Source organism: Miscanthus floridulus, unplaced genomic scaffold, assembly GCF_019320115.1.
Source record: "Miscanthus floridulus cultivar M001 unplaced genomic scaffold, ASM1932011v1 os_1331, whole genome shotgun sequence".
NCBI classification, from domain to species: Eukaryota; Viridiplantae; Streptophyta; class Magnoliopsida; order Poales; family Poaceae; genus Miscanthus; species Miscanthus floridulus.
Genome location: NW_027097661.1, coordinates 6620 through 19975, shown reverse-complemented (window position 1 = coordinate 19975; position 13356 = coordinate 6620). Strand labels below are relative to the sequence as shown.

At 48.3% G+C, this 13356-nt stretch overlaps 1 protein-coding gene across 1 annotated transcript; it reads left to right on the top strand.

Moving 5' to 3' along the window:
• Positions 1-1035: 1035 nt before the first annotated feature.
• Positions 1036-13356, top strand: LOC136533938 (ATPase family AAA domain-containing protein FIGL1-like). Its single transcript, XM_066526454.1, has 10 exons — positions 1036-1398; positions 7256-7394; positions 7616-8035; positions 8764-8999; positions 9159-9286; positions 9358-9476; positions 9551-9643; positions 12966-13067; positions 13153-13255; positions 13352-13356. The coding sequence occupies exons 1-10, from the start codon at positions 1112-1114 to the stop codon at positions 13354-13356; spliced, it is 1632 nt and encodes a 543-aa protein (XP_066382551.1). The 5' UTR covers positions 1036-1111.

The window sequence follows — 13356 nt, the reverse complement described above, 5'->3', positions numbered from 1 at the left end:
TAGTCTTTAAGAGTTTGTTAGTTTGGTTAGTCTGGCTCTTTAGTTAGTCTTTGAGAGCACACTAGCTTAGTGTGTAGTGACCTAGCTTATTGTATGCCTAGTGATCATAGCAACTAGAATTATTGAATATGTGACTTGCAACCCTTGTAGAGCTAGATTAAAATTGATTTATGTCGTTTGTTGTACTAATCAACTACTCTAATGCTTTGTAGAGTTTTAAATAGGCTATCCTTTAACCATATTAGGACCTTTCAGGTGCCTCATCGGTAAGATAAAGCATGACAAACCTGGAAGCGGTGGATCGGAGGTAGGCGACGAGGGAAGCGGGAGGGGGCCATGGATAGGCGCATGGCAGTGACGGGCGGTGAAGGAGGAGGTGTCGCTGTGAGCCCGAGCTGGGCCTCGGGCAGGTGGCAACCTCCGGTGAAGTCGGCCAAAGCGAATGAAATTGAGGGAAGTAGGTGTCAATCTTCAATTGAATCACGGCAAGGGAGGCGTGGAAGACGGATCGATGAGGATTGCAGATGACGAATTTAGGGATTGGAAAGTTGGGGAAAAAGGAGAACCGACAAACCGTCATTCTTCCTCACCACAGAGACTCCTTAGAGGACCCGAAAAGGATTAAAAATATAAAAAAAATCCTACCTTGAAAATAAGAAGGGAAGGATGTCATGAATGAGAGTTTGCCTTGTCGCTTCATGAAAATATAAGGCCATAGATATGATTATGAAGATGCACGATATTTATTTTCATCTGATCATTTTTCTTAAAAAATGACAATTAAGTCATAAATAATTTTTTACTTAATAAATTTGATTATGAAGATTAAAAACAATGCATTGTAGGGCTTTGGCTTCGGCCTTAGAGCATTCAGCATGAAGCCACACTAAATACGACTTTAATAGTCGCACCTCCTCTATTTGGCTCTAGCCTGCAAACAGCCTCAACTTTTGCACATGCCACCTTTCACAAAGCCAACATCCAGAAAGTCAAAGCCAAAAGCAAAAACTCAAACAAATAGGGTTCGGCGCAAAAAAAGCGGGAAGCAGAGCCAAGTGGGGAGGCGAGACGACGGAACGGAAAGCATCGAGGCATCGAACACGCCCCTGAAATGGCGGAGCCGCCTCGCGCCGCCGGCTGCCCGACAAACTGGAGGAAGGAGGCGGATGAGCGGCTTCGGCGCCTCCACTCCCTCCTATTCGGCGCCGACGCGGCGCTCGAGCACGGGGACGCCATGGTGGCGCAGGCGCTCGCGCTCCGCCTCCTCGGCTTCCTCGACTCCCAGGCCCTAGCCGCAGGCGCGGGCCCCGAGGACGCCGCCTTCGTCGCGCCCATTCGCGCCGCGGCTTCCGCTCGGCTAGCCGCCGCCTCACGCGCCCGCGTCCCTGACTCCGACCGGTACGGAACACTGCCCCCGTCCCCGTGCAATCCACCCCCTCCCTATTTCGCGTCCGAACTCGTGGAACGCGACGGTAACTATGCGGACTGTCCAGATCCGAGGAATCTACTGCAGCTACATTACGCAGGCTGCAAATATAAAATATTATAGTTCAGTTGCTGAGACGTTGCTACAAAAAAAAAAAAAATTGCCTCGATTTACTGTATGTGTGGTTTGGTTCTCACCGATCTTTGGAATTTCCGTTCTCGATGTCTTCTATTCATCTATTCTCATCCATATGAGATGTGGATGCACAGCAACACAGGTATTGCAGTAATATTTCCAACCAGAAATCACATTTTGCAAAGTGCATGTGTAGATGGAAAGATATCCTGCTATTTCTTTGCATGCACATGCTCTTTGATGTTGCTGCCGATTGCCATGCTAAGGAATTCTAATTGAAACTACTTGCTCAGTTGCTCTAAGTAGCAGAATACTAGTCAGCTGGTATATGTGCTAAAGTCAGAATCTAACATGGGCAAACATGTTAGTAGTGGGTAAATGGAATGTTCATAGCAAAGGCATATTCAAAGTTGATGGTGCTATTCCACCAATATTAAGGTTATGCAAATATTTGGGGTGCCACCATGTCCTACAAAGGATTTGGTGCTATCTAAGTTCTGTAATTGAAGCGGCAGCCTCATCCTATATAGGGCTCACTAGAGTAATAATATTTTGTTTTTCTTATTTCTTTCTCGTTGTTTAATGTTTATGTTTTATTACCTTGGACAATTCTTTCTCTTTCTCATGTGTGAAACATGTCTCAATTGTGTACCATCTCACAGATATATTGTTTTGAGACCAGCACCTGTATTATAGTGTGCTAGCGTGAGACCAAAAAGGGTATGTGTATCTGTTATGACCGGTAAGGTCTATAGGCGTAGACGCCGGGATAGGAGTTCGGCTTAGCCGGATGGTTGGCTAGGAGTCCGGCTTAGCCGGCCTGTTGGTTCTCAGGTCCTAGAATCTAGGAAGGTTATCTATTAGAGTTGGTTATTGGATTGAATTAGGTTTGAGTCGGTTGAGATCTCCTTGTATAAATATTAAAGAATTATAATAGAAGAGGTAACCTGGGATTGAGACTTACTGTCTCCCTTGGGTGCCTAGCCACGTTACTGTTCATCGTCACTTCTTGCCGCCGCCACCACGGCTCCTGCCCGCCAAGCCCTAGCTCGCTCTCGCATTCCTCGATCTCCTCCGTACTTCCTTCGAAGTAAAGCCCGTCATAACAACCTGGTATCAGAGACCATGGTGACATCCGGGGACTCGTCGGCGACGGTCCCTCCTTCCTCCGCTGTTCCCACGCCCGGCGTGCCCGCCGCCGCCGGGCCACAATCCGCCGGGTTGATGCCGCTGGTGGCCACATTGGGCACCCTTATGGCCACTGTGCCGGCCGCATCCCAACCCATGTCGACTGTGGAGGCGCTCCAGGCGCTGACACAAGCAATCGCGGGCCTCCAACTCCAGATGACAGCCGTCAACCACCACCTGGCGGACCAGGGTGCCCGGCTGTCGGCGATCGACGGTCTGCCAGCGTTCCCGCAATTCGGCGTGCCGGGGTTCGGTGGGGTTCCAGCCCTACACGTGGCCTCCGCTCCAGTGATCTCCGAGGTCACTGCGGCGTCCGCGGAATTAGCCGTGGCGCCACAGCCGTTTGTGCCAGGGTCATCTTCAGCGGCGCACGGCTCGAGGACGCCTGCTCCACCACCGTCGACGGGAGTACCAATCACCCAGATCAAGTTCCCGCACTCACCGTCCCCGCTGCCTGTGTTCTCATCTACAGGACTGCCCTACGTCTCGGCGCCGACGTCGCACATGTCCTCGATGCTGCCACAGATCCCCTTACCGCCAGAAGTGGAGGGCGTGGCTGTGCCAAAGTACCACAAACTGACGTTCGCCACCTACGACGACAAAGAAGACCCGCTCGGCTGGCTCAACAAGTGCGAGTAGTTTTTCCGCGGACAGATGACACGGGAGGTAGACAAGGTCTGGCTCGCATCGTATCACCTCACGGGCGTGGCTCAACAGTGGTACCTCGTCTTGGAAGGCGACATAGGCCGCCCCGCATGGCCGGACTTCCGTCACATGTGTCAGCTGCGCTTCGGGCTGGCCCTCAGCACCAACCACCTCGCCGACTTGGCGCGGCTGCCGTTCGGAGGATCGGTGGACGCGTACATGGCGGAGTTTCAAGCCCGTGCCGCTCACGCCGGCGACCTGTCTACGCTGCAGAAAGCGCGGCTGTTCACCGGCGGGCTGCCGGAACACATCCGCATCGACGTTGAGCTCCTCGAGCCACTGGACCTGCAGCATGCCATCCCTATGATCATCGGATACACTTGAAGCCGGGCGCCGAACCTGTCGCCGTCCGCGCCTACAGATATCCCTACCTCCAGAAGGATGAACTGGAGAGGCAGTGCGAGGCAATGCTCCAGCAGGGGGTCATACGGGACAGCACGTCCCCCTTCTCCGCGCCGGTACTGCTCGTCAAGAAGCAGGACGGAACTTGGCGCTTCTGTGTCAACTACAGATCACTCAACGCCGTGACGGTGAAAGACAAATTCCCGATCCCGGTCGTTGAAGAGCTTCTGGACGAGCTCCATGGCGCCAAATTCTTCACCAAGTTGGACCTCCGTTCAGGTTATCACCAGGTCCGCGTCGACCCCGCTGATGTGGAAAAGACGGCGTTCCGGACACAGCATGGCCACTTCGAGTTCTTGGTCATGCCTTTTGGCTTGTCCAACGCGCCTTCGACGTTCCAGGCGCTCATGAACCTCGTCCTCAAGCCGTTCCTGCGGCGCAGCGTCCTCGTCTTCTTCGACGATATTCTTGTCTATAGCTCCACGTGGACCGAGCACCTGCAGCATCTCCGCGCCGTCCTGGACGTCCTCCGCGAGCATCGGCTGCATCTCAAACGGTCCAAATGCTCTTTCGCTACCTCCTCGGTCAACTGCCTTGGCCATATCATCACGGCTGAGGGGGTGGCCATGGACACGACCAAGGTGGCGGCTGTCCAGTCATGGCTGCAACCGCGTTCAGCGCGCGGACTTCGTGGTTTCCTTGGGGTAGCCAGCTACTACCGCCGGTTCATCAAAGACTACGGCGCCATTGCCGCCCCACTGACGCAGCTCTTGCGCAAAGAGGGGTTCAGGTGGTCAGAGACAGCGGACGTGGCATTTACGACCCTCAAGGCCGTGCTGTGTGCAGCCGCCAGTACTCCATCTTCCAGACTTCAACGCCACGTTCGTCGTCGACTGCGACGCGTCCGGCTCCGGCTTCGGAGCCGTCCTTCATCAAGACGGGAATCCCGTGGCGTTCTTCAGTCGGGCCTTTGCGGCTCGCCACCTCAAAGCGGCTGCGTACGAGTGCGAGCTCATCGGTCTCGTTCAAGTAGTCCGCCATTGGCGCCCGTATCTTTGGGGTCGCGCCTTTGTCGTCCGGACTGATCACTACGCCCTCAAGTTCATGCTCGACCAGCGGCTTTCGACAATTCCACAGCATCAATGGGTGAGCAAATTGTTTGGATATGATTTCAGGGTTGAGTTCCACCCCGGCAAGGCGAACGTGGTGGCCGATGCGTTGTCCCGCCGCGACGGCGACACCCCGCTCTTGGTGGGTCTCGAAGATGCTGATGCGGCGTCCCTCGCGGTGCTCTCGACTCCGACGTTTCGGCTCTTTGATGACCTCCGCCAGGAGCTGGACACCGACGCCACGCTGCGTGCACGCCGCGACGACGTGGCCGCCGGTGCGCACGGGGCCTCCTGGACCGTCCGGGAGGGCCTCATACTCCACGACGGCCGCGTCTTCCTGTCGGCAGCGTCACCGCTCCTGGACGACGTCCTACAGCTCGCCCACACAGGAGCCCATGAGGGCGTCCAAAAGACTCTGCGGCGGCTTCGTACCCAGTTCTACGTTGAGCATGATCGGCGCGTCGTCGGCGACTTCGTGCGTTCCTGCTCCACGTGCCAGCGGAACAAAACAGAGACATTGCACCCCGCGGGACTGCTACAACCATTACCGGTGCCTTCGCGAGTTTGGGCAGATATCTCCCTCGACTTCATTGAGGCGCTGCCCAAGGTCCACGGTAAAAGTGTTCTCTTAACGGTGGTTGACAGGTTCTCGAAGTATGCGCACTTCATTCCCTTGGGCCACCCCTACACGGTGTCATCAGTGGCGCGAGCCTTCTTCCAGGACATCGTGCGCCTCCATGGATTTCCCGAGTCCATCGTCAGCGATCGCGACCCGGTGTTCACGGGGCATGTGTGGCGTGATCTGTTTCGTCATGCCGGCGTCCACCTACGGATGAGCACGGCGTTCCACCCACAGACGGACGGGCAGTCCGAAGCGGTGAACAAGGCCATAGCCATGTACTTGAGATGTCTCACGGGTGACCGCCCTCGCGACTGGCTGGACTGGTTGCCGTGGGCGGAATTCTATTACAACACCGCATATCACACGACGCTGCAGACCACTCCGTTTCAGGTGGTCTATGGCCATCCTCCACCCGACCTGCTGCCATATGTTCTATGGGAGGCGTGCACGGAGGCTGTCGACACCATGTTGGCCAACCGGGATGAGTTCTTGGACGAGGTACGCGCTCGCCTCCTCCAGGCGCAGGAGCACGCTCGGCGCTTCTATGACGCCAAGCACCGTGCATTGGAGTTTGCCGTCGGGGACTGGGTACTGCTCCGCATGCTTCATCGACACACGCAGTCCCTAGTTCCTGGCGGTCGCGGCAAGTTGGGGCCCAAGTATGCTGGCCCTTTCCAGGTGATTGAGCGGGTGGGCGAGGTGGCCTACCGGCTTCGTCTTACGGAGGGAGCCCGGATTCATGATGTCTTCCATGTCGGGGTGTTAAAGCCGTTCCGTGGTACACCGCCGACGATCGAGCCTGTGCTACCTCCACTTCGCCACGGCCGGCCTCTCCAGCGACCGGAACGCATCCTGCGCTCTGAACTTCGTCGTGGCGTCTGGCACGTCCTCGTCGAGTGGTCCGGCATGCCTGCGTCCGAGGCAACGTGGGAGCCAGTTCCTGCATTTCGGGAAGCTCACCCTTCGTTTCAGCTCGAGGACGAGTTGTTTCCTGAGGAGGGGAGAGATGTTATGACCGGTAAGGTCTATAGGCGTAGACGTCGGGATAGGAGTCCGGCTTAGCCGGCCTGTTGGTTCTCAGGTCCTAGAATCTAGGAAGGTTATCTATTAGAGTTGGTTATTGGATTGAATTAGGTTTGAGTCGGTTGAGATCTCCTTGTATAAATATTAAAGAATTATAATAGAAGAGGTAACCTGGGATTGAGACTTACTGTCTCCCTTGGGTGCCCAGCCACGTTACTGTTCATCGTTACTTCTTGCCGCTGCCACCACCACGGCTCCTGCCCGCCAAGCCCTAGCTCGCTCTCGCGTTCCTCGATCTCCTCTGTACTTCCTTCGAAGTAAAGCCCGTCGTAACAATATCATAGGACATGATTAAGCATTCGAGGTGTGTAAATTAAGAAATGCTTGTGCAAATTTAAACCAATATTTGGGACTTCATAAACAGGAATATTTGAAGCAACTTTAAAAATTGTGAAATGTCTCTTTATCAACCCTGGAAGTAGTAAAAGTTGGCTTTTGTTTATTTGTCTCTTTTAGTTTATTTACAATAGCTGATGAAAACTGTTATGTAATTTTCAGCCCATTGTAATATATATTCATATACAAAAAAATCATTGTTTTTGCTCGTATGTGCTTGGATTCTTGAAGATTACACTATAATGTGTACGGTCTTAAATACATTCCTCTTTACGTGTTAATACTTGCCATTGTTATGATTGAGTTCAGTGCAGCTTTTGAGCTCGCAAGAACGGATGTTGGCTGTGTTTTTGCAAAGCAGGGTGGCAATAATGTTGAAAGAATCCAGTGTTCAAAGTATTTCCAAGCTCTTCTTCAGAAGGCTAAAGCAAATGCTTCTGAACAACTGGTATGTTTTTCAACTTCTTTTACTTCTCTTTTGTGTTATTCTATACTTTTTCTTGCTGTTCTTCCTTAACTTTTCTGTTTATTAAGTTATTTCTGAAGGGTGGTGTTGTCCTTACTGCTTATTATTAAGCACTATTTGAAGAATTACATAGATTTTAAAATTATTCCGCACTAAGTTGAAGTACCTTTTCTCTGCATATGATATGCATTGAAATTTGAAAGAATGCAACATGCCAAGAGTTCTCGGTTCAATGGGCTCCATGCGTTGATGAAAGCCAAGCTGACATGGAAAATGAGAAGCTAAGCATCAGGGCTTCAAAGTTAATGATGCAAAAGAAGTTGACATCATTATATAGCAGCAAGTCCTTGAAGGCAAATGGCATACCAGACAGAAATATGTTCGAATCAGATAACTCATCTAAAGAGTGTGCTGGTGTTGAAAATAGAACAAGTCAAAATGGTAACCGGCATCCTGCTTATCTGGACGCTGAAGGGGATGAGAAATCCCGTGGGCAATTGCAGAATGCAAAGTGGAAACATACAGGGTTCAGAAGTCCTGTATGTGAGGTTGCAAATTCTCCATCAAGTAATGATGAAGCTGATGCTCCTGCCAATGAGTTTACAACTGCCAAGAGAATGATGGTATGCACAATTGTAAGAATATGTACTTTCATCTATGCTGCTAATCTGCTATTATTTGTTGTATGTATCATTTTTATGTCCTGTTTGACAAATATTTAGGACGAGGGCTTGTATGTAAATGTCATAAAACACCAATGGTTTTTAATAGATACAGTGCAGCTTTTGTTTTGTTCAGTTATAGGCTTGTAGATATTGACTGCCAGTCTGCTTCTGTTTATAGGTTGTAGGTCTTGTTTTCATTAGTTGATTGTTGTTAAGGTGCGAGCTTAAGTCATATCATTTTGTTTTTCTAAAGAACTACATTGACTAGTGCCCTAGCTAGTTACATGGTTTGTCTATTTCTCACTTTTGTAGCTGCTATCACTGAATGCAATCCTGAATCACCAATATTGTTTTTCGGAAAATATTTGGGTCAAATGTCTATTTATTAAATGTTTCTCTGTAAATCATGATAATTGTTTCTTGATTAGCGATTTTGTCTCCTTCAAACTACGATTTTATCACCTTCAAACTATGTAAGTTCTCTTTAAGCTTGTATGCAAAGTTGCAAACCCTTTAACCAAGGGGTTTATTGCATGGCATGGCACCATTTGCCACATATGTTACACACTTTTAGACTTCCACATTGTGACATTGTCCCTCCCACACCTCTTTAACTGCATTGATAATAATTGTGATGTCTTGACAACCTAATTTGTGCCTCTGCTGTGTTTTTTTTCCTTTTCTAGGGGATGGATGTTGTGCAAAAGTCTGCATGTAGTGGTCCACAAGGTGCTTCTGTATCACCGCAATGTGATAACAACCATAGTACACGGAATTATGGCGTGAGACCAAGCTGGAATTCTCGTCGTGGACCACGTGGTAGTTTTATACCCCCTATCAGAAATAATGGAGGATCAGGTACAACAATCCCACGGGTCACTGGTAAAAATGACGAGTCCATGGAAGTTTCAACAAGGAAATGGTTTGTATTTCCAACTTAAGTACCTAATACCATTTGAATTATTTTATCTTTTCCTTCTTGTGATGGTTTTGTCACTAAAGATTGTGCATCATCTATTCTACTATGCCTGATGTGGATGATTAATAGTCACAATTACAAAATAATTTTGATAATCATCAGTATTGAAATGCTTTGTGGCCCTGATGGTGAGCTTCCTGAGAAGCTGAGGAATCTGGAATCCCGCCTTATTGAACATGTCAGTAATGAAATAATGGATAGGGATCCTAATGTTCGCTGGAATGACATAGGTTTGTAGTTTCCTTGTTGGTCTTCAGGATTTCTGTTGCCCCTGTAACTAATTCGTGCCTCACTGCAATAGCTGGTTTGGAACATGCAAAGAAATGCGTGACAGAGATGGTGATATGGCCACTGCTACGTCCTGATATATTCCGTGGTTGTCGGTCTCCTGGAAGGGGTCTACTGTTGTTTGGACCTCCTGTGGGTATTTATCTCATCTTCTTGTGTTGTGCCTCTCTTTCCTCAATGCTAAATATATGAACTGTTTTCTACAGGGAACAGGCAAAACCATGATTGGAAAGGCAATAGCTGGTGAAGCCAAGGCAACATTTTTCTACATATCTGCTAGTTCACTAACAAGCAAATGGGTATGCATGGCACTTTGTTTTGATTTTTAATACTGATAATTCCATCATTTTACTATCAAAGCTGCATCATCTTGATATACGTGTCTGTACTCTCTTCACTCAAATTAATGTGCCATCAGAACTGTAACAGTCCCTACACCATTACTGGGTAAATATCAACAGGAGCTGGTCAGATGGCATAGTTTAAGTGGATTTGAAGTACTAGTAGGGGGAAATAATTGGGGACCGGGAGTTCATTCCTGCTTGATTGATATATAATATACTTTTTGGTGGTGTGCTTGTAGCCATGGGATACAGGAGGTTGTTTTCTAATGTGCATGGCAGGTGTATGGTATGTTCGGATTTAGTTCCTGGTAGGGCTGTTCACGGATTGGTTGCAAACCACTCAAACCAGCAAACCAGCCCAGACCAAACCGCAAAGGAGGATGGTTTGGGTCGACCCGTCTAAAAAACTGTTGGACCCGTCGTCTTCCTCATACGCCAAATCTGAGCTGTAAGATCCATCGTTCGTTAACTATGGAAGCCATTTTCTTAATAAGACAAGTTATGGAGCGGTATAGGGAGAAGAAGAAGGACCTACACATGGTTTTTATTGACTTGGAGAAGGTTTATGATAAAATACCAAGGAATGTTATGTGGTGGGCTTTGGACAAACATACAGTCCCAACGAAGTACGTCGGGCTCATTAAGGACATGTACAACAATGTTGTGACTAGAGTTCGAACAAGTGATGGAGACACGGATGACTTCCTGATTAGGATAGGACTACATCAAGGGTCAGCTTTGAGCCCTTATTTGTTTGCCTTAGTGATGGATGAGGTCACAAGGGACATACAAGGGGACATTCCTTGGTGTATGCTTTTTGCGAACGATGTAGTGCTAGTTGATGAAAGGCGGACATGAGTGAATCAGAAACTGGAGTTATGGCGGGAGACTTTGGAGTCCTAAGGTTTTAGACTCAGTAGAACTAAAACTGAGTATATGAGATGTGACTTCGGCACTACTACTCCGGAGGAGGAAGATATTAGTTTGGAAGGCCAAGTAGTGCCTAGGAAGGATACCTTTCGATATTTAGGATCAACGCTACAGAGAGACGGGGATATTGATGAAGATGTTAGCCATAGAATCAAAGCAGAGTGGATGAAGTGGCGGCAAGCATCTGGTATCCTATGTGACAAAAGGGTACCATAGAAGCTAAAAGACAAGTTTTATAGGACGGCGATTAGACCTGCTATGTTGTATGGTGCAAAATGTTGGCCTACAAAAAGACGACATGTTCAACAGATAATTGTCGCGGAAATGCGTATGTTGCGTTGGATTTGCGGTCATACAAGAAGGGATCGAGTTCGGAACGATGATATACGTGATAGATTAGGGGTAGCATCAATTGAAGAAAAACTTGTCCAACACCGGTTGAGATGGTTTGGACATGTCCAACGGAGACCTACAGAGGCACTGGTGCGTAGTGGAATCCTAAGCTAGGATAGTAATGTGAAGAGAGGCAGAGGAAAACCGAAGTTGACTTGGGTAGAGGCAATAAAAGGAGACTTGAAAGGATGGAATATATCAAAAGACTTAGCCTTTTAGATAGGAGTGCTTGGAAGACAGCTATTCACGTGCCTGAACCTTGATTGCTTCTGCTGGGTTTCAACTCTAGCCTACCCCAACTTGTTTGGGACTTAAAGGCTTTGTTGTTGTTGTAAGATCCATCGTTCCTTGTTACTTGCTGAGCCAGCAGCACTGGCGAGCTGCATCGGCAAGCTCTGCGCCGGTGAGCTCTGCCCAGGCCACGCCAAGCTTGCCGGAGCCAAACCGCTGCTGTGGGTGCTGCGACAGGGCAGATCTTGTCGGTTTTGTGGCGCAGACGCGAAACTGCAGCCTTGACGTGGAGCTGCGACGCAAACTGCGATTTTGACACGGAGCTGTGTTGCTGTAGCCTGGACGTGTTGGCGCTGGACTGGTGGCACTCGCTGTGATGTCAGCCTAGCAGAAGTTAGGCAGAGCTGTGGTGTTGGACGTCATGCCGTAGCCAGTAGCGGCGGAAGCGGCGCACAAGGAAAGCGTGGTTTAAACCACTAAACCATGGAAACCAAACTGTCTAACCTGACGGACGTACAGGTTCGTTTCAAAAACTATCTAAAGTGGCACAAAACCATTGTTGAACAGGCCTATTACCTAGGAGATAAGCCCTGACCTTAGCTGCCTGGAACAATGATATGTTCCCCAGCCCAAGAACTTTGTTCTAACTATTGTCCCAAAAAGACCTGCTTCATGTTTCATCTCTCAAACAAAACAGAAGAGCCACTTTCATACTATGATTTTTGTATCCCTCATCCTGTTTTCTGTGTTCCCATTCCTCAATCCCATCAACCTGTCAACTTGTTTGCTAAGGCCTAGACCCATGCTTCAGGAGCCAGGAGGTAGCCAAGATTAGATTTGGTGGTTTGTTATCTTATATAGATAGGGAGTCATGTTCACTAAGTCCCCATCGCACATCCACTACAACCTAGCTGACTTGTTACTGGCAAGGTCATGGGCAGCAACCATCCAGTCCCTTGACTACAACTTCACTTTGAGGGTGCATTTGGTAGGGATCCAGATTTTTGTAGAAATGTTTCGGATCCAGATTCTCAGGAAATGTTTTGGGTGATGAATCAGACTCACTTTATGAGACTGTTTAGATGTTAGTTTGGATTCTATGCAATTTTTTTATAAAAAGAATCGTATAAATGAAATATGCTTCAAAAAATTTTTGAAAATTTTGTGGGTGAAGAACAACTTCATTGCAGCCCATTTTAATTTGTTGCCCTAAAAAAGGATTATAACTGAAAAAACTATAATTATTGGTACACAGTAGGGAAACTAGAATCCATGCAAAACCAGGCTTGCAGCGTTTCGAGCTCCAACGAAGAAAACACGAATCGCTCCATACGGTTTCACACCTGAAACATTTTGTGGTTGCTGCGTTTGGTAACATTTCTGCTGTTTCGTGGTAGAATCGGAACTGATTCAGTCTTCCAAACCATATCTAGATCAGTGGTGAAACCCTCTATAATAAAGAATTTTGAAAAGAAAAACTAACACCAAAATCCTGAGTGTTTTGTTTTGTTCTCTGCACTATGCTGTACGGTAGCATAGCATCCACAGAGCACTCTAATCCTTATTCACCCTGCCGCCACGCCCGCCCTAGTTTCCACTGCATCATTGAAAGTACATAAGGCCCACAACCACAGGGTGGCATATCTGCAGCAGCCCCCATAATAGCAAATGAGAATGATAATCCTGTTTTCAGATAGTGTTTCTTATTCTTTTGCTTGTGCAGATTGGTGAGGGTGAAAAACTTGTTAGGGCACTTTTTGGTGTGGCCAGTTGTCGTCAACCTGCTGTCATATTTGTGGATGAGATAGACTCATTATTGTCTCAGGTTTGTTGATTCTGATGTCTTGTTTTTGTTATGCCCATATACATCATGTTTTGTGGACTCTTGATAGCCTTTAACATGATTGCAGCGCAAATCAGATGGTGAACATGAATCAAGCAGGAGACTGAAAACACAGTTTCTAATTGAGATGGAAGGTTTTGACACTGGAAATGAGCAAATCTTACTTATAGGTACCTCATGCATCAGACGTAAAAAACGCTCAGTTTAAGGCTTTAAGCATCATAGCCATCTTCAGCTTTGTGTTTCTTTTTAATGCATCATGGCAGTTTGA

Bases quoted from the DNA above. Each gene is read 5' to 3' on its own strand.
- LOC136533938 (XM_066526454.1), top strand. From the start codon at position 1,112: ATGGCGGAGCCGCCTCGCGCCGCCGGCTGCCCGACAAACTGGAGGAAG. The intron at 9,477-9,550 runs GTGGGTATTTAT...TGTTTTCTACAG, and splicing joins TACTGTTGTTTGGACCTCCT to GGAACAGGCAAAACCATGAT. The intron at 9,644-12,965 runs GTATGCATGGCA...TTGCTTGTGCAG, and splicing joins GTTCACTAACAAGCAAATGG to ATTGGTGAGGGTGAAAAACT.